Here is a 25,776-nt window from a genome sequence, read left to right as displayed (position 1 = left end):
AATCTACATGGGCCTGTGTGAAAAAGTGATTGCCCCCCTTGTTAAAAAATAACTTAACTGTGGTTTATCACACCTGAGTTCAATTTCAAAGGTTATAAAGCCATTTCTAAAGCTTTGGGACTCCAGCGAACCACAGTGAGAGCCATTATCCACAAATGGAAACAACATGGAACAGTGGTGAACCTTCCCAGGAGTGGCCGGCCGACCAAAATTACCCCAAGAGCGCAGAGACAACTCATCCGAGAGACAAAAGACCCCAGGACAACATCTAAAGAACTGCAGGCCTCACTTGCCTCAATTAAGGTCAGTGTTCACGACTCCACCATAAGAAAGAGACTGGGCAAAAACGGCCTGCATGGCAGATTTCCAAGGCGCAAACCACTTTTAAGCAAAAAGAACATTAAGGCTCGTCTCAATTTTGCAAAAAAACATCTCAATGATTGCCAAGACTTTTGGGAAAATACCTTGTGGACCGATGAGACAAAAGTTGAACTTTTTGGAAGGTGCGCGTCCCGTTACATCTGGCGTAAAAGTAACACAGCATTTCAGAAAAAGAACATCATACCAACAGTAAAATATGGTGGTGGTAGTGTGATGGTCTGGGGTTGTTTTGCTGCTTCAGGACCTGGAAGACTTGCTGTGATAGATGGAACCATGAATTCTACTGTCTACCAAAAAATCCTGAAGGAGAATGTCCGGCCATCTGTTCGTCAACTCAAGCTGAAGCGATCTTGGGTGCTGCAGCAGGACAATGACCCAAAACACACCAGCAAATCCACCTCTGAATGGCTGAAGAAAAACAAAATGAAGACTTTGGAGTGGCCTAGTAAAAGTCCTGACCTGAATCCTATTGAGATGTTGTGGCATGACCTTAAAAAGGCGGTTAGAAAACCCTCAAATAAAGCTGAATTACAACAATTCTGCAAAGATGAGTGGGCCAAAATTCCTCCAGAGCGCTGTAAAAGACTCGCTGCAAGTTATCGCAAACGCTTGATTGCAGTTATTGCTGCTAAGGGTGGCCCAACCAGTTATTAGGTTCAGGGGGCAATTACTTTTTCACACAGGTTTGGATTTCTTTTCTCCCTAAATAATAAAAACCCTCATTTAAAAACTGCATTTTGTGTTTACTTGTGTTATCTTTGACTAATCTTTGATTAATAGTTAAATGTGTTTGATGATCAGAAACATTTTGTGTGACAAACATGCAAAAGAATAAGAAATCAGGAAGGGGGCAAATAGTTTTTCACACCACTGTATAGAGTAGACAAGAAAAAAGGCAGCACTCGTTGTATCAAAAAGTGAAAAAAGTGTATTTAAGTTAAAAGTTCATTTCATAACCTGTTAGAGGCAGAACATCTCTCAGGCATCTCTTTTTCACTTTTTGATACAACGAGTGCTGCCTTTTTTCTTGTCTACTCTGTATTTGTATGGGAAGCCTACGGTGCTTAAGGGGTGATATTATAACTATGTAAAAATATATAAGGGGATCATAATAATCTCTCTGTTTATTTACCAGTAGGTTTTTCCTGCTGATGCAAGGTCACCCATTCCGATTAGAAGAAAGGAGATTCTGGCTAAATATTCGGAAGGGGTTCATTACGGCACAGGCTGATACTTTGGATAGCTTTAAGAAGGGGTTGGATGGTTTTTAGGAATGGAGGGAATATTCCCACTTTGCTTCAACTACAAGTCTACAGCAGATGTTTATGTGTAACGTTTCTTTTTTTAGATCATTATAACGGCACCTGCTAATTAGCCATTTAGGAAGGGTGCAATGTTGACATGAAATATAGTCTTAGTTGTATACTCTCATAGATGCCTCTGAAGTTAATTGTGAAAAAAAATTAGACAGCAATAAGAAGAGAACTAAAATTTGTATAGTAGTTTATGTCAACAGTGGCTGCCATTACACCAAGCTTTCAGTTATGCCTCTGTTTATTTGCAAAGACCAGTTTCCGTCTCAGCCACTTTCCACAAATGAAGCTAGCAAGCTGTGTGCCACACCACAGAACTGTAAAGCTGGCCAGACATTGGACAATCCACTTGTTTGATAAGGTCCCTAAATGAGAGGATCTTTCCCTGATATGGCCACCTTTACAGCTAGGGCCAAACCATTGGATCACAGGAACAGGGCCATCAGGACAAAGATGCATCAACAAACCGATTCCCTCATAATCTGATAAGATTTAAAAATGTCTGATGGATCTTCAGCCATATATCAGCCATATTGGAGTTAGGGTTAGTCTAAGCAACTGCAGTTGGCCTATATTTCTTCTTTTTTAAAGTTTTTAAATTATTTGCCTTCTCTTTCTGACTCTTTACAGCTTTCACTGACCTAGGGTTGCCACCTTTTCTAGAAAAAAATACCAGCCTTCCTATATATCAATAACATTGGGGTCGGCCATCATTTTTACCGGCCAGGCCAGTAAAATACCGGCCAGGTGGCAACCCTACACTGACCCCATCTAAAAACAAATACCTAATACAGTCCTGTTATTGATACATTTTATTACTCATCTTTTTATTCAGGCCCTCTCCTATTCATATTCCAGTCTCTTATTCAAATCAATGCATGGTTGCTAGGGGAATTTGGACCCTAGCAACCAGATAGCTGAAACTGCAAACTGGAGAGTTGCTGAATAAAAAGCAAAATAACTGAAAAAACAAAAATCCTCCTCAAATTGTCTGAGACTATCACTCGCTACAAAAAGTTAATTTAAAGGTGAACAACCGCTTGAAATATAGAAAAAAATACTAGCAGCTAGAATTCAGTGGAAGAACGAAGAATGTGTGGTTTGCTCGATGGTGAGTCCCAAGCAATTTTTGACACTGAGTGACCATTAGTTGATAAAAACAATAAAAGAAAACATGAGCCAAACCGAAACATTCCACATTAAAAAACTTGCTCTACGGCTCACATGACCCCTAACATCCAATCAACTCACACCACATCGCTACTGGATTAACCAAGGGGCCACGCCCGGACGTTTTGCATAGCCGCGCAGATGTTACTCCAGAGAGTGGAAGTGGCCATTTTTGTAACTGGCAATGTGTGTTCTTAAAGATATAATCTGCGGGCTGGCACCACCATCAAAGATGGCGGCAGGAATTGCTTGCCTCAGGATCACGTGTCCTTGGGGAACGCGGTTCCTTCTGACAGTGCTGACGTGGTGGGCAGTGGTACAGTACAACGTCAGCCTTAGCCAGAGGGGGAGGAGAGAGGAGGAGGAGGGAGGAGTGATTGTAGCAATTGCATCCCGTGTCGCCGGTGTGTGTGGCAGATAGAAGCCGCGGCCCTGCAAGCGCCATCCTGTAACCATGGGCATCCGTAAGAAGAGCAGCAAGACCCCGCCGGTGCTGAGCCACGAGTTCATTATCCAGAACCATGCGGACATCGTCTCCTGCCTGGCCATGGTCTTTCTACTTGGGCTTATGTTCGAGGTGAGAGCAGGACTGCAGGCTAAGGCCGAGCACAGAGCCCTTCAGTGTGGCCACCGATCTGCTCTCCTGGGGCAGCATAGTACTGAATATTTCTTATACAGCGTGGATACGAGCTTGTCAGTGGGGCTGGGAATAATGCAGAGCTGTCTCTAACCAGAATAGCAGCAGCTGTGAGGAACTAATGCACCACTTACTCACCCCTAGTGTATAGGCAGCGCCTGGGCTATAGCAGCTATAGAGCCTATAGTAGGGAGACATGGTGCTTATAATGGGATAATAGTCTCTGGGAAGGGAGTGCGACTGTGGGATAGCAGGTATAGTAGGGAGAGATGGTGTCTATAGTAACAGTGGATAATAGTCTCTGTGAAGGGAGTGTGACTGTGGGATAGCAGGTATAGTAGGGAGAGATGGTGCCTATAGTAACAGTGGGATAATAGTCTCTGGGAAGGGAGTGTGACTGTGGGATAGCAGGTATAGTAGGGAGAGATGGTGCCTATAGTAACAGTGGGATAATAGTCTCTGGGAAGGGAGTGTGACTGTGGGATAGCAGTTATAATAGGGAGAGATGGTGCCTATAGTAGCAGTGATATAATAGTCTCTGGGAAGGGAGTGTGACTGTGGGATAGCAGGTATAGTAGGGAGAGATGGTGCCTATAGTAACAGTAGAGATAATAATAGGTGCCCTTTAACTGCATCTATAGTACAGTGCTGCATGATATGCTGGGACTTTATAAATGCATGTTAATTAAATGAAGGCCCAATAGGTAAGTAACACTACCACAGAAGATCTGGGGCTCCACAAATGTTGCTATAATTTAGAGTCCTGCCCTGAAGGATCCATCTAGCAAAGGTTTTTATAGCAGGAATGTTCCAGCAGTTACAAGGAACTGAAGTCTTTGAGTTGGGATGAAAGTTGTAACTTTGACTCTCCTGTCTCTTTGTGTTACACAGTTGGCACACGTGAAAAGACATAGTCCTGCTTTGTGTATTATTATTCAGTTACCGTCTTAATGTGGATGAAAGGTTACCCTAATGTGGGTACATATGTTAGTTTGTGTGTCGGCATGTAGGGACTCCACATCTGGAATCTTTACTTTCTTTGTGGCTCTACCGTTTCTCAGCTCTGCTAGTGATTACATGTTATTCCTATCACAGATATCTCATTGTGCTTTTTTATTTCACAACAGTCTATAGCTCTGCGGTCCCTGCCCAGTCAGTAGATAAGTACACGTCTACTCCTGTATAGATACTGCTCTGCTCATACATCTGATACGAGGTTAAATGCATAGCAAACACTTGCCCTCTGCAAAGTTGTTCCATTCGCAGCCCTGCTATATGAATGAATCCATGCAAGTGAACCATTTAAAGGGTTTGTTCACCTTTTTTTTTTTTTTTAGTTATTTCGCTTTTTATTCAGAAGCTCTCCAAATGCTAGGGACCAAATTGTCTTAGCAACCATGCATTGATTTGACTAAGACACTGGGGTGTGGATAGGAGAGACCCTAAATAGAAAGATGAGTAATAAAAAGTAGCAATAACAATGTGTAGCCATACAAAGCTTTATTTTTTAGGTAGGGTCAGTGATCGCCTCCCCTTCTGAAAGTTGGAAAGAGTCATAAGAAGGCAAATAATTCAAAACTGTAAAACAAATAAATGTTCACCTTTTAGTAGAAGAGTGATATTCTGAGACTATTTGCAATTGTTTTTTTATTTTTTTATTATTTGTTGCGTTTGTTATTTAGCTTTTTATTCAGCAGCTCTGCAGTTTGTAATTTCAGCAATCTGGTTGTTAGGGTCCAAATTACCCTAGCAACCACTTTGCAATAATTTGAATAAGAGACTGGACTATGAATAGGAGAGGCCTGAGTAATAAAAAAGTAGCAATAACAATACATTTGTAGCCTTACTTTTTAGATGGTGTCAGTGACCCCCTTTTGAAAGCTGGAAAGGATCAGGAGAAAAAGGCAAATAATTCAAAAACTATATATAAAAAAAAAAGTAAATAATGAAGGCCAATTGAAAAATTGGCTAGTATTAGCCATTCTATAACATACAAAACATTAACTTAAAGGCGAACCACCCCTTTAATCATGATATATTTGCATGTGTATATCACATAATGCAGTGTGCCACTCATTTTTTAGTTTCCTTCTTAATTGTAAAGGGGATATGTTTTTTTTTTTGTTTTTTTTTAATCTACCTCATCAGGCAGGCAGTAATAAATAATATAAGGTGCCTGTTAAGAGTTAAAAAGTATTCTCCATAAAAACTGCAGCTTTATTGGAGTTCCCCATTGATCCTGTGGTGTTCGTGTCCTTTCACCAGTAGCACTGTAGGATGTGAGTAACCAATAGAAATAGTTCAGTTGTTTTTAGATTGTTAGATAGAACTGTTACAATTTGCTACATTACTTGATCCATTTCTCAGCAGCATCTCTGGAGTATTAACAACTATTGTATCGAGTCTAACAGCTGCCTGTAATGAAACCCAGAGATTCTGCTCAGCAGCGACAAAGATAAGGCCCGAAATATGTAATTGTGATGGCAGTGGATAGGCCGGAGGACAAAATGCATGTAACTAACTGTAGAAGCCCTGTTTAATACAAGTCACTTATTTCCCTATTTTTTAGGTTAAGTTTGAGCAACAGTTACTGGAAAATGATCTTTTGACTTATCTATCTGATGAGGAACTGAAAGACTTTCGAGTTTATACAGCAGAGTAGTTCAGGTATGGGCCCTGGGGTTTTCCAAATAACAGATCTTTCTGTAATTGGGATCTTCATACTTTAATTCTACTAGAAAATCATGTAAACATTAAATAAACCCAGTAGGCTGGTTCTGCTTCCAATAAGGATTCATTATATCTTAGTTTGGATCAAGTACAATGTACTGTTTTATTATTACAGAGAAAAAGGAAATCATTTTTAAAAATTTGGATTATTTGGATAAAATGGAGTCTGTGGGAGACGGCTTTTCTGTAATTTTCGAACTTTCTGGATAACTGGTTTCCAGATAACGGATCCCATACCTGTAATGGGTAATCACAAAATGATGGCCTGTTAATGACTTGTAAATGTTTATATTGTGTTTTATTAAGGATCATTTTATCCATTTATCGCTGAGCCAAAACTACAAATACAGTGTTTGGAGAGAAAAAAGTAGAGTCAATAAATGGATTACTGCCCCACAAACAAATATGAGTGAATCCTGCATTTTGTTGCTCAATAGCAAGTGTGCTGAGGTACTCGCAAGCTTATGTCTATGCAGCATTCCTGGAAACTGGAGCACGTATTGCATATTCCTGGATCACAGTGGGGGTCTTTTATCAAAACTGGGCAAATTTGCCCATGGGCAGTAACCTATTGCAACCAATCAGATTGTTGCATTCATTGTTCTTATTGCAGCTGGCTTAAAAAAGCTAATCGCTGATTGGTTGCTATGGGTAACTTTAACTCAAATTTGCCCAGTGCTTATAAATGAGCCCCACTAGTATGTCTTGCTAGTGACCCATGTATTTCTGCTGTGCTCTGTGCCGCACTTGAGAATAGTCTAGTGTCTGTGAACCCAATATTTACATATCATGGCTCATTTACATGTAATCTTGCATGGTTCCAGTGCCCCTCTGCGTTGGAAACTGTAAGCAGTTATGTCTTGTTGCACAGGTGAGCTGGAAGTTTAACATACAGGTGTGGGGCCCATTATCCAGAATTCTGGGGGGGGGTCATTCTGTAATTTAGAACTCCATACTTTATGTCTGCTTAAAAAAATCCTTTTAACATTTAACCCAATAGGATTGTTTAGCCTTAAATATGGAGTAATTATATCTTAGTTGGGATGAAGGTACTAGGTACTGTTTTATTATTACAGAGAAAAGGGACTTTTTTTTTTTTTTTTTTAAACGGAATTATATTCTATAACAGGTTTTTGGATAATGGATCCCATACCCATATTTAGAGAGGAAGGGCACTGGTAATACTGTATTTTGTCTCATAGCGCAATCCAGGACAGCTTCTCCCACTGTAGGAACATTGATGTATAAACTGTCAGGATAGGTTAGGAAATCTGCCCATAGGCAAATGACACAGCATTGGATGTACAGAGATGTAAATTTAATGGGGGGAGGGTAAACTTTATTAGCAGATTTTTTTTTCTGTTAAGAAAGCAAGACTTTGCTGTCACTTACATTGCTGTAGATCATTGAAGATCAAAGTACAGGTATAGGATCTGTTATCCGGGACCCCATTATCCAGAAGGCTTCGAATTTACGGAAAGGCTGTCTCCCTTAGACTCCATTTAATCCAAATAATCCAATTTTTTTTAAAGAATAATGATTCCTTTTTTCTCTGTAGTAAAAAAAACAGTAGCTTGTACTCTAGATAAGATCTACTTAATCCTTATTGGAAGCAAAACCAGTCGGTTTGGTTTTATTTAATGTTTAAATGATTTTTTAATAGACTTGGGGTATGAAGATCCAAGTTACAGGAAGATCCATTATCTGGAAAACCCCAGGTCCCAAGCATTCTGGATAACAGACCCCATACCTGTACAATTGTCTTTAAAGAAGAATTCCACCTCTTATTTTAAAAAAAAAACCCTACCCCCCTACATAGACCCCCCCTAACTCCTACCCCCCCAACCTAGCTGCTACCCCGTGTAAATGCCCCTAACTTTTTACTTACCCCTCAGTGCAGATTTAGGGCATCAGAGTTGCTGGTCCCATACCTCTACCTGCAGATTTTTTTTTTTTGTATAGCTTCTGCACCTGCCACTGTTAATGAACTACAACTTTCAGCATTGTGAGGAGTGTTTCATTTGGTAAGTAGAGGGGTAAATGAAGCGTATAGTGAAGGCTGTACTTGTGCTGGCTGGCTGCCTGGAGCTACAGTGTTAACGTGGCAGTACTGCTTAACACATGATCCATAAAGCAAACACACGTGGGAGATCTCGGGCTGGATTTAGTGTATGTTTATTGACTGGGAGTTTGTGTATGAATACCAAATCATCCCTATTCCTATCCGCCTCCTATGAATCCCATTTTTTGCATGAATTTTCTTTGCTTTCTTGAAATAATTTAGTAAAATGGACAGACTAGATCCCCCTGGGAAGCTTCCCCCACTGTTCACATCAGAAACTGTAATAAAAAAAAAATTGCAATAAAAGTAGAATCCCCTTTATTCTTCCGCTAGTCCATAAGTGTTTCTTTCTACCTCTTCCCAAGTAACAAGGCACCAGGCCTGTGTAAAAGAGATCCAGCACTAGCTAAAGTTTGCTTATAGAGATATTCAGTAACCCCTAATTTATATATTTATATCACTGATCTTTTTTTTTTTTTTTCTCTATTAAAGATGCTTTCGTTACTCTTTGGTGTGCAGGCAGGCAGGTAACTGCTTTAGCTTTTCTGCTCATGAGATAAAGATGAAATAAATCTAATTAGACTATATTGTGTATATTCTGGCTCCATGTGATCCCCAACCAGTACCTCGCGAGCAACATGTTGCTCACCAACCCCTTGGATGTTGCTCCCAGTGGCATCAAAGCAGGGGCTTATTTTTGAATTCCTGGTTTGGACGCAAGTTTTGTTGTATAAATAAACAGGTGTACTGCCAAAAAGAGCCTCCTGTAGACTACCAGTCCATATAGGGGCTGCCAAGCAGCCAATCACAGCCCTTATTTAACATCCTCATGGACATTTTCATGCTTGTGTTGCTCTCCAACTCTTTTTTACATTTAAATATAAAGGTCGGGGACCCCTGTTCTATTTTGTTGTTATTCTGTGGGGTAGATGCATATTTTACACTTATTTTACCTCATCAAGTATTTACTTATGTCCTTTAATTGTGCAAACCACAATATTAATTGCACAAAGAAATCACACTACTAATATAGCTGTCCTTTTGGCCTCTGGAGTATTTGACTTTTGTAAAAAGTACCAAACATGGACACTTCTTAGTCTTCCTGGAGTGAGGAGAGTTATGGCTCTTGTACACAGGTGGGGTTTTGTGTGCATTTGGCACGCCTAAACACATCAGCTAATTGATTCATTTTATTGGTTTTTTTTCTAGGGATGCACCGAATCCACTATGTTAGGATTCGCCCGAATCGTTTCAGAAGGATTCTGTTGAATACCTAACCAGATCTGAACCCTAATTTGCATATATAAATTAGGGAGACTAGGGGGAAAGAGGGGGGGAAAAAAGAGTAAAAAAAATATTTTCCTTGTTTGCATGATGAAAAGTTGCATGATTTTTTGGAATCGGTTCGGCCAGACACTTGGATTCGGGCGAATCCTGCTGAAAAAGACTGATCCCGACCAAATCCTGGATTTGGTGCATCCTTCGTTTTTTTAACGCACCATGTTGCTCTTTTTGCAGCTGGTGTGCGCTCAAAAGACCCGTAAAATAGAGGGGTGCATTTGAAACTCAAAAAAACACTTAAGGGGGCCATACACTCAAGTTTGCCAAATGAGCAGGATCTTTCCCTGATTTGCCCACCTAAATTGGACAATACGTGTCTTTACTCTGATTGTTGGCCTTAGCCCCAAACAATCGGATTACAACTACGTGTAAATGAGCCGTGGGAGCGAGAATTGCATCACCTAGTCAATGTGGTCCCTAATCCTATGGAAAGAGCAAACCTGCCTCATCGACATCTGGATGATTTTTAGCCAGAAATTGTTCAGGAGGTCTGATCGGAGGTCCCCATACATAGGCAGATAAGCTGCTGAAGCGATCTAAAGGGCTCAAATCAGAAGATTAAATATGTCCATGTATGGCCACCGTTTGTTGCATTTAAAAAACACATTTAAACACAATATATGTTTTTTTACCTGCCCAGTATACGTTTGTATGCATAAGAGTGTTTAAGAGCCCTGAGTACTATGTTAGGCAATCCAGCGTTAAATATACAAGGAATCCTAAAATACAAATGTTGGGAATTCAGAACATAGGCAAAAATCAACTGCTGTTTCTAGTAAAATAGTGCAGGTACTTACATTATATAATCCAAAAGCAGCATTCTTCAGCAGCTATACAGATTTCAGTCCGAAGATGTATAATCAGATCTGTATAATCAGATTTGGGAAGGCATGTGCAGTAGTTCAGGGGCATTTTGTAACAGCCAATCCTGTGATGTCAGTCCAGACTGAAATTACACCTTCATGGTGCCAGCATGGACAGATGAGGGAGTAAGGGGCAATGCCACTCATTTCCTATCAGGGCAAGGGCACCACCAATAGGACAATGTTATTTGCCCACCCCATCACATGGCCAAGTTGTACAAAATGTTTCTAGTTGGGACCAGAAATCAAATAACTAGCAGGCTAGTGTGGATTAAGATTGCCATAGCTACAAAAGTGGTGTGTATAATTAGTAGAACTTTATCAAACTGCAATATAATAATTGGATTTTATCTCTTCTTAAAGGGGTTGTTCACCTTTAAGTTAACTTTACGTATGATGTTATTTGTGGTTTTTGAGTTATTTAGTTTTTTTTATTAAGCAGCTCTCCAGTTTGCAGCAGCTCTACAGTTTGAGCAATCTGGTTGCTAGGGTCCAAATAACCCTAGCAACCATGCATTAATTTCAAGAAGAGACTGGAATATGCATAAGAGAGGGCCTCAATAGAAAGATGAGTGATAACAAGTAGCAATAACAATACATTTGTAGCCTTAATGTGGCCATAGATGTAGACATCCGCTAGTTTGGCGATGTCGCCAAACGAGTGGATCTCTCCCCGATATGCCCACATTGAAGTGGGCGATATCGGGCTGGTCCGATTGTGGGGCCTAGGGCCTGCATACATGCACAGATGTGGCCACGATCCGACTGGATTTTTTAACCTGCCCTATCGAGATCTGGCCGACTTTCGGACCGATTTCAATTGGGAAAGCCCGTCGGATGGCCCCACACACGGGCCAATAAGGTGTTGACTCAACTTTTATCAGCCCGTGTATGGGGGCCATTACAGAGCTTTTGTTTTTTAGATGGGGTCAATGACCCCCATTTGAAAGCAGGAAAAAGTCAGAATTAGAAGGCAAATACATTTTAAACTATAAAAAAAGAAAAAATTAGGCCAATTTGGCCATTTCTTAGCATTAGCCATTCTATAACATACTAAAAGTTAACTCAAAGGTGAACCATCCCTTTAACATCAGATGGACATTTTGCTTGTTTTTTTTTTTTTTTGCTTATACCAGATTTGTCTTTTTTTTCCCTAGATTACAGCAAAGGCGGCCGTCATGTTTGTCACGCTCCAGTATAATGTCACCATTCCAGTAGAAGGCAAGTACCTCTCATAACAGATTAACTGTTTTAAAGATGTTTTTTTTGTAGGTATATACCGAATCCGCTTATCCTTCATGAAAGATTTGTCTGGATTTTAATTTGCAGTTCAAATTAGGGACGGGTAGGGGAAAAGTGGAAAAAACTTTTTTTACTTCCTTGTCACAAAAAGTTACCCGATTTCCTTTCCCACCCCTAATATACTTATGCAAATTAGGGTTTGGATTGGCCAGGCACGAGGATTCGGCCGAATCCTGCTAAAAAAAAAGGCTGAATCCCCTTCATTAAAGGAGAAGGAAAGGATAAAAACTAAGTAAGCCTTATCAGAAAGGTCCACCAAAATATACCAGTAAACCCTCAAAGTAATGCTGCTCTGAGTCCTTTGTTAAAACAAACACACCATTTCTTTCCTTCTATTGTGTACACATGGGCTTCTGTATCAGACTTCCTGTTTTCTTAAACCTCCAGGGCTTGGGCTTGAGCATGCTCTTTCTCTGCTGTAATCTGAGCCCAGGGCTATACGTGAGCAGGGAGAGACTCAGGCAGGAAGTGATGTCACGCCAAGCTTATACTGCAGCTGCTATCTTAAACAGAGAGTTTCTAGAGCTTTTTACTCAGGTATGGTAAAGCATTCTACAGAATAAATATAGCATTCTAGCTTGCACTATTGCAGCTAATCTATTGGCAATAAAATGCCTCCGTAGCTTCCCTTCTCATTTAAAAGTAAAAAGGCCTGGAGACATTCTTCACAATAAATCGCATTTGTCCACCCACTTGCCGGTTGCTTTTTATATTGGCAAATTGATTCATGCCATAAATATATACATTTCATATATATTGTTTACAGAATAACTATTGTCCCCCCCCTCTCAGCACAATGTCTCTCCATGCAGCATTCATAGCCAGAATTAAAGCTAGATGATAACGGTTAACTCTAGTGCATTATCTGGGTATTAGAGCCGTCAATGATAATCTGACTCCTACTCCCGCATGAAAAAAAGACACATTGCTTAAAGCAGGTTACTAAAGAGTAAATTATTTCAGAGTTAGTACAGAATTTTTAAGTGATTATATTTAGAAAGTTCATGAGTTATAGCTCATATTCAATTTTAATTTTGCTATTTAGAAGTACCAGCACCTGCAGCATGGAGAAAACTTTGTCTCTTCTGATTTAAGCAAACGTCTGATTGTTCCTGAATGTAGCCGATGATTATTATATCCGTTTGACTATGAACGTTTATGATTCTTGGTTATCTAGCAGCCTCTGCTTTACTGTAGTCTACAATTGGAATCATTTTAAATGTGGCTCACTTACACAAATGTATCTATAAAATATGTCTGTCTGAAGCCATTGTGCTTCCCTGATCCAAAACTTGTTCATCTTGAATTTTGCCTCATCTTCACAAACACACAGGCATCCACGAGTTTCATTCTGTGTCACATTCCCCTCAAGTGAGATACACATGAGCCTTCAGAAAGTCAGCTGACGGCACTATGAGATAAATGCAGCGTTTTCTGCTTATTGCTTTGCTTTTTATAGCAAGGCTTATATCTAATTCTGCTGTGATCTGCCTAAGAAACCCACATTATCCTATTATCAGGGGGGGAAACCAGATTCCACAATAGCCTCAACTTCCCAGCTGTCAGTTGCTATTTTTCAATGCAGCTTGTTTTTATCACAGAACAGCCCACAGACTCTGAAGAACATGATTGGGAATCATTATTTGATCAAGTGCCAAGCACAATCATCTCACCACTTGCGAGGTTCATTTTTTAAAACATTTTTTTTTGAATTTTACATCATTAAAACAACCTGCAATCCTTAAAAGATGCTAGCCTTGGTTTTGTCATTTTTATTGTCTGAAACCATGGTTTTCTCTAATACAGGGATGTCAAAACTATTGTTAAGCAGAATGAAGAGTAAGTTTGGATATGTGTATGGTGTGCGTACCCCTGGTCAAATGACCTGTTTTGTTAATATTCTACCTAAGAGAAAAGACCGTAACTAGTGATGAGTGTGCAAATTTTTTCACAAAAATTATCAGAGAAAAAAACACCCATAAGAAAAAATGCCCATTGACTTTAACGTTAATGGCACACGCTAAGATTTGGGGAGATGTAGTCGCCCGGCGACAAATTGCTTCTTCTTCGGACGACTAATCTCCCCTTCCCGCTGGCTAGAATCGAAATCACCAGTGGGATGGTGCTCGGACCCATTTGTTTTCCGAAGTTGCCTCACGAGGAAACTTCAGGCAACTTTTTAAAACAAAGCACTCTGAGTGCCATCCCGCCGTCGATTTAGATTCTAGCCGGCAGGGAGGCAGTTCGGGTCACCAGAAGAAGAAGCGGTTTGTCGTTAAGTGACTAATCTCTCCCAGTAGCTTTGTGTGCCCCTGCCCTAATGCATTAGGACAAAAAAAAAAAAGTCGGCATGAGAAAAAAAATGCCCATTGACTTTCATGCATTAGGACAAAAAAAGTCGCCATGAGAAAAAACGCCCTTTGACTTTAATGCATTTGGAAAGAGAAAAATTGTCGCGTGAAAAAATGCCGATTGACTTCAATGCATTTCGCAAATTTTTTCACGCATTACTAACCATAACCCATACTCTGCATGGAAGAAACCTAAACATGACGTAGTTCTGAAAAATGTAAATCTGAAGCCAGAACAGACTGTTTCTCATCCCGAGTCTGTAGCTGGACTGATGGAGTTGCTCCGGGTGGAGGATCAGAAGAGAGCAGATGAGAAACCGCATGGTGTGGCATTAGCCTAAATGCACAATTACGGTGTATTTCTTAATTGAACAGATTTAATTGTAATAAAATGGAAGTTCTCTTTTTAAAACAAGATCTTGGAACAACAACCTTGCACACTATGAAAGTATAAGGTTTAGTGCACTGGTTTATTGAGCAGCATTGCTTGCACAAACACGATCTGCATGGAAGAGTCAAGAAGCCTATGAAACAGGGATTGTAGCTAACTTTTTTTTATCTTTCAGGGGTGCTTGGAGAACAAGCTTCGCTGTACCATTATGGCATCAAAGATATGGCCACTGTATTCTTTTACATGCTGGTGGCAATAATACTACATGCTGTTATCCAAGAATACATATTAGATGTAAGTTTATTCTTATGTTATTCTCCTGCCCTTGGCTGAATAAAGACATTTTTGTATCTGTTTGTCCCATAAGCTGCAGGTTCATCTATCACCACAAAGATTATATCAAGCCGGGGAGGCTGGAAATCTAGTCTTGCTTTGGATGCAGTTATCCGCTAAATGGATTTAACTTCATGTCTTATAAAATTGCCAGTAATGTTCTCATTTTTAGAAAATCACTTGGTATGACTTCAGTCAATTTGCTGGAAAATTGACTACATTTGCCAGCTTTATCTCCATGTTTGTGCACACAGATTTAATCAGTCTGGCTTTCCTGCTGCTGCTTCAGATTCAATTCCAAAATTAGTGCTCGTTATTCTGTGTATAGAATGTGCAGCAAGATGCCTTTATTTTTAGCCATTGCAAACCAAGTAAAAGCAAATATGCTAAGCCCACAGCAAAGCATATTGTGCCGTCAGTATCAAATCCAATAAGAATTTTCTGAGTTTGTAGAGGGATGGATAGAGGATGGATGGATGGATGGATAGAGGAAGGACGCATGGGTAGGGGACGGATGGCTAGGGGAAGGATGGATGGATAGATAGTTGATGGATGGATGGATAGATAGTTGATGGATGGATAGATAGATAGTTGATGGATGGATAGATAGATAGTTGATGGATGGATAGATAGATAGTTGATGGATGGATAGATAGATAGTTGATGGATGGATAGATAGATAGTTGATGGATAGCTAGACCATCATGCACTTTTTATGAAATAAGTGCTAACCTTCCAAAACTTTGTTTGAAGGAAAAATTAAATGCTACATTCTTGGCTTTATTACAATAATTTTCTGCATGGCACTAAGGTAATTCTGCATTCTTACTTTTCAACATTGTTAACTTTATTAGCTAGCTGCATGACGCTGCTCATTATAATAAACCTTAAAGGTTTCTATGCTCAGCATCCACCTCCCTTAGTTCTTTTTCACAGAGGTCTGTCTTCCTTACGAATGAAGACGTAGCCTCAATGCATGGTGTGTAGAGCATTAGCCAATGAGATTTTTCACCTGGCTCATTTCATATCTGAATGACTTTGATCTATATATGGACACATATAAAGCCTGGACTTTCCATTTAGACATCTTAAGATTAGGTAAAGTTTGCAAAACAGTTCATGGAGAAAATTCATACATTGACATTTCCTTGCCGACCTCCACTCCTGTAACTCCCCACAGTCTGATGCCAGGCCTGTCGATGAAGATACTTTTAAGAGTGGATCCACTTTCTTGCTCCTCTAAAAATAAAAATTTAAAAAAAAATCCTACAGAAAATATCACATGCATATATGTAAATAATAGAACAAGCATGTGTAGTTTAGCCTATGCACTTTGTCTCAACTTTTATTCTTGTTTCAGAAAATCAACCGGCGTATGCACTTTTCCAAGACAAAGCACAGCAAGTTTAACGAGTCTGGACAGCTAAGTGCATTTTATCTGTTCTCTTGCATTTGGGGAGCGAGCATTATTGTCTCGGTAAGTAGATCTTCTAGTAATGCTCAGTCAATTAAAGACCATACTAACACAAATAATTTAATTTTGGAATGAATTGAATTTTAATCCAGAATGCTCGGGACCTGGGGTTTTCCCGATAACGGATCTTTCATTAATTTGGATCTTCATATCTTAATTCTACTAGAAAATCATGTAAACATAAATAAACCCAATAGGCTGGTTTTGCCTCCAATAAGGATTAATTATATCTTAGTTTGGATCAAATACAGGGTACTGTTTTATTATTGCAGAGAAAAAAGAATAATTTTTTAAAAACTCGATTATTTAGATAAAATGGGGTCTATGGGAGCAGACTTTCAGCTTTAATTCAGTGGGTTGAACAAAAAGATTACATAAAAATGTTGCTGCTTATCCAATACAAGCAGGGCTATTAGCTCACTGTTAATTTTTACAGATCACAAATAAAACACTGAAAATTAACCGATCAAATTGGCTGGCCGATGAGCTAGCCCGTAGAGCCAGCAATAAGTCTCTGGTATTACCATAGCAACTACCTCAGAACAGTAATGTTATTTTCAGCTTGCACAGTCACTAATTACAATGTTTGTAACTAATTTCACTATAAGGGTTTTTCTGATAGTTGTTCAACCCCCCACACAAACACAGTAGGGTCAGAAATATATTTGCTATGTACTGTGGTGCTACAAAATTCTCTGGAGCTTCCAGGCTGAGGACAGCTCTTCCACTTTTGGATTGTATTGGGTGTGGTGCTATCTACACTATATAGCGTGATTGGCAAACTAAATCATTCAGGTATTTGTAGGCTGAGCTCAGACTGTCTTTGGCCTGAAAAATTTACTTATATTGTAGTGCAGTAAAACCTAAACATCATGGATAATATTGCATCAGAATTGCAAGAATAGTAAATATTTTTTCCTCCTAACAAATTGGACTGATACAAATTCAAGAAAGCAAGTAGATCCTTTTTTGTGGTTATACATTCCATGGGTTACATAGTTAGTTACATAGTTAAATTGGGTTGAAAAAAGACAAAGTCCATCAAGTTCAACCCCTCCAAATGAAAACCCAGCATCCATACACACACCCATCCCTACTTTTAATTAAATTCTATATACCCATACCTATACTAACTATAGAGCTTAGTATCACAATAGCCTTTGATATTATGTCTGTCCAGAAAATCATCCAAGCCATTCTTATAGTCATTAACTGAATCAGTATCACATCATCACCCGGCAGTGCATCACCCGGAAGTCACCCATAGCAACAACTTGACCCAGCTGTGAAGCCGCTTGTATCTGCAAGAGTAGCTGGGCTTCATACTCGACACTTATGAGGTGGTTTATAGCATACACCAATGATAATTCTTTTTGTTACCTTTTGTGAACAAAAATGCATTTTTGTCTTTTTCATCTTAGGAGAATTATTTTTCTGATCCGATAAGCCTGTGGAAAGGGTATCCTCACACTTATTTTCCGTAAGTCTACAACATGTGTGTTTGTTGCATGGATCAGGTACAAATGTATTTCTGTGCTGCAAATAAAGAAAGTGTAATACGCACACAGCATATTTACTAACACAGGCACTACTAGTACTGGTGGAGTTGCTGGTAGCAGTCAGTCATCAATTCTATGGGACCAGTCAAGAACAGCAAAGCTATAGACCAGGGGCCCTTAACCTTTTTTTACCCGTGAGCCAATTTAACTGTAAATAGGTTGGAGAGCAACATAAGCATACAAAAAGTTCCTGGGGGTGCCAAATATGGGCTGTGATTGGCTATTGGTAGCCCCTATGTGAATTGGCAGCCTATGAGAGGTTTTGTTTGGCAGTATTCATGGTTTTTATGCAACTAAAGCTCACATTTAAGCCAGGAATCCAAAAAGAAGCACCTGTTTAGATGCCACTGGGAGCAACACCCAAGGGGTTGGAGAGCAACATGTGACTCTTGAGCCACTGGTTGGGGACCACTGCTATAGACACCTACACATTAGCCCAATAGCCCCAGCAAGTTAATACATTAGTAAAATGCTATGCTCTTGTTGACTGCATGTTCCATCTATCGTGTGTTTGAATGAACACCCATTAGCCTGTGTGTTTTTGAGTGACACAGGTGTGTTGCCATTTCCCCTTTTTTGGGTAGTCTTATACATGTTGCCCATAGCCACCACCTGCACAGGATAGCCCAGTCTGCACTCATACAGATACCTGAAATTGCTTGTAAACAACACAGATTATAGTATGGCATTAATTTCTTTTTCAGAAGCGTGTTCACAGATTTGTATATGATGTATTTTATGTGTTTGTGTGTCTCTATATAATATGTATGTGTTTGTGTGTGGATATCCACTGACACTGAGTGACATGATAAATCCTCATAACATAGTGACATTATAACTGTTTATTTCCGTGCATAGATTCCAGATGAAGTTCTTCTACATTTCCCAGCTAGCATATTGGTTTCATGCTTTTCCAGAGCTCTACTTCCAGAAAACTAAAAAGGTACAATTGTTTTCTTATGTGTGTCTGTTCTTGCTAGTAATCTTCCAGAAGATGCATACATATGCCGGTGAGAGGCACAGGAACACTGCATGAACTCATCACCTTTGTGTGCAAAAACCCTATCACACTGTACGTTAACTTGTCATCTATTCAGTTGTGGTCAATTAAAGGGGCAATATATCAAAATGGGCTTGTGCCAAACATACTTTTTGACTATTGTTCTAATCACAATAAATTTATGGGGTTTTTTTTTTGGTGTGGGGGGGGGTTCTTGAGGTAAACCGGGAAATTGAAGCAGCTCCATGTCCTTGCAAGGGAGTAGTTGGATTACCAGTGCAGAGCTAAGCAGATACACGTTATATAGGGGTATTATCTGTGCTCTGGTAATCTAATGATCTACCCCTCAAGGACCAAACATGGAGTAACTTAGTCTTCCTTTAATACGATCTTTCTTGGAAAAGATCTTTCCAAGAAAGATTGTTTGTTTCAATACACATGTCTAGAGCTGAATCATCTGATATACAGGGAGATATACAGATAGAAACAATAGAATTCTACCTGTATCTGACGATTCAGCACTAACCATGGGCGATTGTTTGTGTTCCTTCAAAGGCACCCGATCAAAGTTTTACGCCCAGCCCGATTGACGAGCCGACCGATATCCAAGTCTTCTGCCGATATCAGTTGGCTCTTTTTCCACCATACACGCAACGAATATTGTATGAAATTTGGTTTCATATGATATTATCTGTGTGTCTATGGCCACCTTAAGTTTAGAATAAAACCTATCCCAGACCACTTATTTTATCGTTTAGAATAAAACCTATCCCAGACCACTTATTTTATCAAGTGTGAAAGCATTTCCTTCTTGTGGGGGTATAGGATTTTTTTTAATGCTATTCTGATCTGACCAAACACTACACAATTAGTGAGCCACACACTTTCACTTGCTGATGCTTTCTGTAGGGCATGCACTGACTGGGCTACTTATTGATACAGGTGATAATCATCCCAGAAGTCATGTCGGGCTTCCTATGGCCTCCTTGCTTTTCCATCCTTTAAATAACTATATTTTTTTAAAGAAATAATTATATTTGATATGCGACATAATTGGGCACTACTCGGTTTCACTATATTTGGCTTTTCTCAGTGTGAAATGTTTTGCTTTGTAATATTTTTGTTATACTGGCTTGTGTCACAAATATTCTGTCCCTTATTTAATATCCAATAGGAAGACATTCCCAGGCAGCTGGTCTACATTGGTTTGTACCTCTTCCATATTCTAGGAGCTTATGTTCTCAAGTAAGTATTTGTTTTCTTACCCACTCTAAAAAACTAAATTCTTATAGATTCATGTTGGTTTACTAACCAGCTTGTCACTGTTGGGCCCATTGTATAACAGCAGCTGTTGTTTTGTATTCCAGCCTCAATCGCCTGGGTCTGGTACTACTAGTTCTGCATTACTTTGTAGAATTCCTGTTCCACATGTCACGTCTGTTTTACTTCAGCAATGAGAAATACCAGAAAGGGTAAGTGTCCCAAGCGGCAAAATGACTGCATGAAAAATTATTTTTAAAGGAAAACTATACCCCCAAAATGAATACTTGATCAACAGATAGTTTACATCATATTAAGTGACATATAATAATCTTACCAAACTGGAATATATATTTAGTAAATATTGTCCTTTTACATCTCTTGCCTTGAGCCACCATTTCATGATGGTCTGTGTGCTGCCTCAGAGATCACCTGACCAGAAATTAGGGATGCACCGAACCAGGATTCGGCCTTTTTAGCAGGATTCGGCGGAATCGACAAATCAAACCGAATCCTAATTTGCATATGCAAATTAGGGGCGGGAGGGAAATTGCATGAGTTTTTGTTACAAAACAAGGAAGTAAATGTTTTCCCCTTCCCACCCCTAATTTGCATATTGATTCGGATTCAGTTCGGTATTCGGCCGAATCTTTCACGAATGATTCGGGGGTTCGGCAGAATCCAAAATAGTGAATTCGGTGCATCCCTAATAGAGATACTACAACTCTAACTGTAACAGGAAGAAGTGTGGAAGCAAAAGACACAACTCAGTCTGTTAATTGGCTCATGTGACCTGTATAGTTTGTTTGTGTGCACCGTGAATCATATGATCCCAGGAAGCGGCCCTTATTTTTTAAAATGGCAATTTTCTATTTATGATTACCCAATGGCACATAAAGTAAAATTTTATGAAAAAAGTTTATTTACATGAAGCAGGGTTTTGATATCTTTTTTTATAGAGACCTACATTGTCCAGGGGGTAATGTTTTCCTTTAATCTTAATTTTAGCATATTAGATAATGTTGTTATGAGAGTAGCAATTGTTTGTAAGATGTTTTAAGCATCATCTTTCAAACAAAGCATTGGACCCAAAGGAGCAACTCTGTCTATTCTGCCATTGTCCATCATTTGTTCTTATCATTTCCTTTAAATAAACAAAATAAAGAATATCTGCACATTTCTTAATTGGCTGTTTAAAATTTTTAAAAAAAGTTATTATGTTATATAAGGCTGGGGGAAGACTAGAAACAATATTAAGTCAGACGCATCCTATGAATAACAGTTATAAATTAGTTCAACAATGAAATTGTAAAGGATCTGGAAATAGGTATAATGAGGGTAACCAGCCCATTTCCAAAGGCATTCATACAGAAATTGACGGGTTTATGCATTTGGTGAACAAACAATCTAGTAGGGATGCACCGAATCCACTATTTTGGATTCAGCCGAACCCCTGAATCCTTCTCGAAAGATTCAGCCGAATACTGAACAGAATCCTAATTTGCATACGCAAATGAGGGGTGGGAAGGGGGGGAACATTTTCTACTTCCTTGTTTTGTAACAAAAAAGTCACGCAATTTCCCTCCCTGCCCCTAATTTGCATATGCAAATTCGGATTCGGTTCAGCCGGGCAGAAGGATTCGGCTGAATCCTGGATTCGGTGCATCCCTACAATCTAGAGAAGCATGTTAGGGCCTTTGGGCAAGGCTCTCTTTAGCACAATCCAAAGAATATTTAATCCCTGTCTGTAAAGATAACATCCTCTACCTGCTCCTTTCTTTCTCCTTTAAACACTGCATTCTGCCCTCCCTACCCCTGTAACCAAAAACTGCATCCTCCAACCTATCCACAATTACTGAAAAATAAAAAAGAATATTTGTTTTCGCTGGCGAGAAAAGATAATCAGGAGTGGGATTTTTTTCTCTGATTTTTGATCAATCTTCTCCTTAACTGTGCTGCCTTTTGTTACAGTTTGCTGTGTGTGTAGGAAATGAAATAATGTGTTGAGTTTCTTTACAGATTTACTGTGTGGGCTCTTCTCTTTGTCCTTGGGCGCCTCCTCACGCTTATCCTTTGTGTTCTTACTGTCGGCTTTGGACTTGCACGGGCTGAAAACCAAGAGTTGGATCTAAGTAATGGAAACTTCAACATTTTGGCCATCAGGTATTGATTGATTCTGAAATTGTTGCCATTTGTGACTAAATCATGGCACTCCCTGCCTGCTGAAGTCAGGCTGCTAGATCATTGGCTAACTGATATACAGATGCAGATTCTATTGGCAGCTGATTTTACTAGACTAGAATTTGCTTGGCATGCTGCTACACAGTAGGACGCATGGAATTGTCCATTGACGTTGAACATTGTAGCCTTTTAATTGCTTGATGCTCCAGACTTATCTGTAGAAGCTCTTTCAATCTTCTTCTTTTTTTCGGGTGTGGCCAGACACACGCACAGTAGAGTGACTTTTTGCATCTAAACTTTCACTCTAATGTGCATGCGCCTTTGGACTAGAATGAAGAGAAGACAAAGAAGAAAATGGCACGAGGAGCTTCTTCTTCAGATTGCAATTTTAATAATCCTTTCCAGCCTGAAACCAATCAGTACTGACACTGTCAATAGGAGCGAAGCTTTGTTGTTGAATGTTGAATGTTTTACTTCCAATGTATAGTGTACCACAGAGATTTGTATTAGGGATACACCAAATCCAGGATTCCGTTCGGGATTCAGCCTTTTTCAGCTGGATTTGACAGAATCCGAGTGCCTGGCCAAACGAAATCCAACAAATGACGAGACTTTTCGTCACACAAACCTGGAATTCAAAAATTTTAACTATCGTGAAAATTAATATTTAATATAAGCTTTCTCACACTGAAGTAAGAAACTTTCTAAATGCAATCAATTAAACATTCTGCATGATTTCTGAAATAACCAAGTTTATTTTCAATATCCCTCTCTCAGCAGCTGTTTCTCTTCATTCTGTTTTCATGCAGGAGTTGGGTGTCAGATATTTATAGACAGATCTAATATATCTTATTGGGGGGGGCTCCCTTTCCTAGCAGATGAATTAGAGCTCACTCAAATAACTGCTGATTCCAGTACAAACATAATCTAACAAAATAACTGCCTTTTGCACAAATTCTGCATGTAGAGAGACATGTCTGGTGATTTTAATAGAGTGAGTTCTAATACATCTTCTAGGCAAACGGAGCCTAGAATAGTGAATATAAAGTTGATTATTTCAGAAACAGTACAGAATTTTTAATTGATTGTATTTAGAAAGTTTCTTATTTCAGTATGATGTTATTACATTTTAATTTCCCCCCTTTAACCACACACTGTACATGTGGTTCTCTTTCCCACTTTTCCCCCAATTTACATATACAAATTAGTGTTTGAATTCAGTTCAGGATTCAGCAGAATCTTTTACAAAGGATTCGGGATCGGCCAAATCCTAAAATTGTGGATTCGGCGCATCCCTAATTTGTAGTTTTGTTTTTACCATCCATAAGTCTTTGGTAATTTTCTCTTAATAACTTGAAAAGCGAAGGCTCTCCTGGTCTCATATTGATTTATTCAGTTGACTGATGGATACTTTCTTAATCTGGATGATTTCTAAATCTGGGTACTTTTTGCAAACGCCATTATAAAAAAGGTTTATGTCTGTTACCTTGCATTAAATGAACTATGAAACTCACTCTTAATTATTATGCTTTTCTTGCTTTAGAATCAGCGTGCTGGCATCTATTTGCATAACCCAGGCATTTATGATGTGGAAGTTCATTAATTTCCAGCTGAGACGGTGGAGAGAGCATTCATCTCCTCAACCCTCCTCTCAAAGGAAGAAAACAACCTCTGCTAAAGGCAAGGCTTCACGAAAGGAAAAAGGTATTTCTACTGGTTGATGATTTCATTCAATGCTACCGTTTATATAGAAATTCCCTACTATGGATTATTAAACTGCCCCCTCCAGTGGCAAATGGTAGAATAGTTCTAGTACTCTAAGCATGTCCCTGATACTGGCATACATCTTCTTTTATATAGACAAAAAAAAATCTTTACATGGTATTTAGGAATTTGCCCAGATTTCCCCAGGTTCACTAAATGACAGTAGTCACAGTCCACAAATCTCCTGTGCTTCTTAGCATGGTCTGAGGGACCAACTCTACACTTAGGGACAGATTTATTGCGGACCGAGTTGTTTTTTTTTCCCATGAAAATTCATGTTTTTAAGGTTATTTTATGATTTATTATACCCCGACCCTGGTAAAAGCTTGAATCCTAAAATTCACTAAAACACTAATCTAAAACCTGTCGAGGTCATGTAGGAGTCAATGGCAGAGGTCCCTTGAACCACTTAAAGATGTTCATAGCCTTCATGATGTTTGAGGTTTTTTTGGAAGGTTTTGACCCGAATGCTCAAGCGATTCAAGGTTTTTTTTCGCCGAAAAACTACATCAATTTGAGTTTTTTGGGTTTCCCAACTCAAGTTTTTTTGTATTTGAGATTTAACCAACCAAATGAAGATATAATTATTGCAGACAAAACAATCCAATTGGGTTTATTTAATGTTTGAATGATTTTTTTGCACGTGTGTGTGTAGAGTGCAATGCAACTTTTAATAGTGGTCTATATATAATCCAAACGAATGGAACACACAACCATAATTAAATTAGGAAGCCTGGGTGCCAGTCCGTAGAAATAAAATTGCAAAAATTTACAGCACTCCAAGGAGGATTTTAACAGATCATGAAGTGAATATATATATATATATATATATATATATATATATATATAGATATATAGATATATAGATATAGATATATATAGATATATATAGATATATATAGATATAGATATATAGATATAGATATATAGATATAGATATATATAGATATAGATTTTGTGAACCAATAGGCACTGAGTCTTTTTTTTTTTCTTTCAGAGAATGGAGTGAATGGAACAGTAACATCAAATGGAGCAGATTCTCCTCGCAGCCGTAAAGAAAAACACTCATAAACGGAATCCTTTTCGACCCAATGTCCTCTTTTCCCAAAGAGATGTTGCCTTGTGCTGTACTCGGCCCCACAGCACTAGAATTCTTACTGTTACAACTAATAATGCAACGTGTTTCTATACAACATCATGCCATGAATTTCCAAACTGTACAGGGTTGTTTTCCTCAGTCCCCTCCTCATTTGTTTAATGGTACAGCTCTTACAGTTCCACTGCAAACAGGACAAAGGCTACAGAAACGCTGCTTCATTCTAATGGATTAATAATGCAAGTCATTACTCCTATTTTACACTGGTGCAAATAGAAACAAGCCCTTATCAGAGGGCCTCCAATGAAGCCAAATCTAATATAAAAACCTTGTTGGGGTTGTTCAGAGTAACTAGTGCAAATGTGGAGTAAATCTCGCTAAAGACATTGAAATATTGGCGATTCCCCAAGTCCCCTTGTACAAATTCAGCACTCTACTCTTTTGATAAGCCAACCAAACTGTTTAAAAGATGTAACTGCTGTCATCAATGTATTTACACTTTTTTTTTTTTTTTTTATAAGACAATTTTTTTTGATTAAAACAACAATAAAACAGAAATTGAATTGTG

General features: G+C 39.0%; 1 protein-coding gene across 1 annotated transcript; it reads left to right on the top strand.

Annotated features, from left to right (window-relative positions):
* The first annotated feature begins 3,214 nt into the window (after positions 1-3,214).
* tram1.L (translocation associated membrane protein 1 L homeolog) lies at positions 3,215-25,776 on the top strand. Its single transcript, NM_001093156.1, has 11 exons — positions 3,215-3,441; positions 11,655-11,718; positions 14,717-14,835; positions 16,235-16,351; positions 17,770-17,828; positions 18,766-18,850; positions 20,082-20,152; positions 20,275-20,379; positions 22,187-22,330; positions 23,892-24,052; positions 25,110-25,776. The coding sequence occupies exons 1-11, from the start codon at positions 3,319-3,321 to the stop codon at positions 25,181-25,183; spliced, it is 1,122 nt and encodes a 373-aa protein (NP_001086625.1). The 5' UTR covers positions 3,215-3,318; the 3' UTR covers positions 25,184-25,776.

The sequence above is a fragment of the Xenopus laevis genome, chromosome 6L, assembly GCF_017654675.1.
Source record: "Xenopus laevis strain J_2021 chromosome 6L, Xenopus_laevis_v10.1, whole genome shotgun sequence".
NCBI lineage: Eukaryota > Metazoa > Chordata > Amphibia > Anura > Pipidae > Xenopus > Xenopus laevis.
The sequence above is the reverse complement of the archived record's forward strand: the minus strand, read 5'-3'. Positions and strand labels throughout refer to the sequence as shown.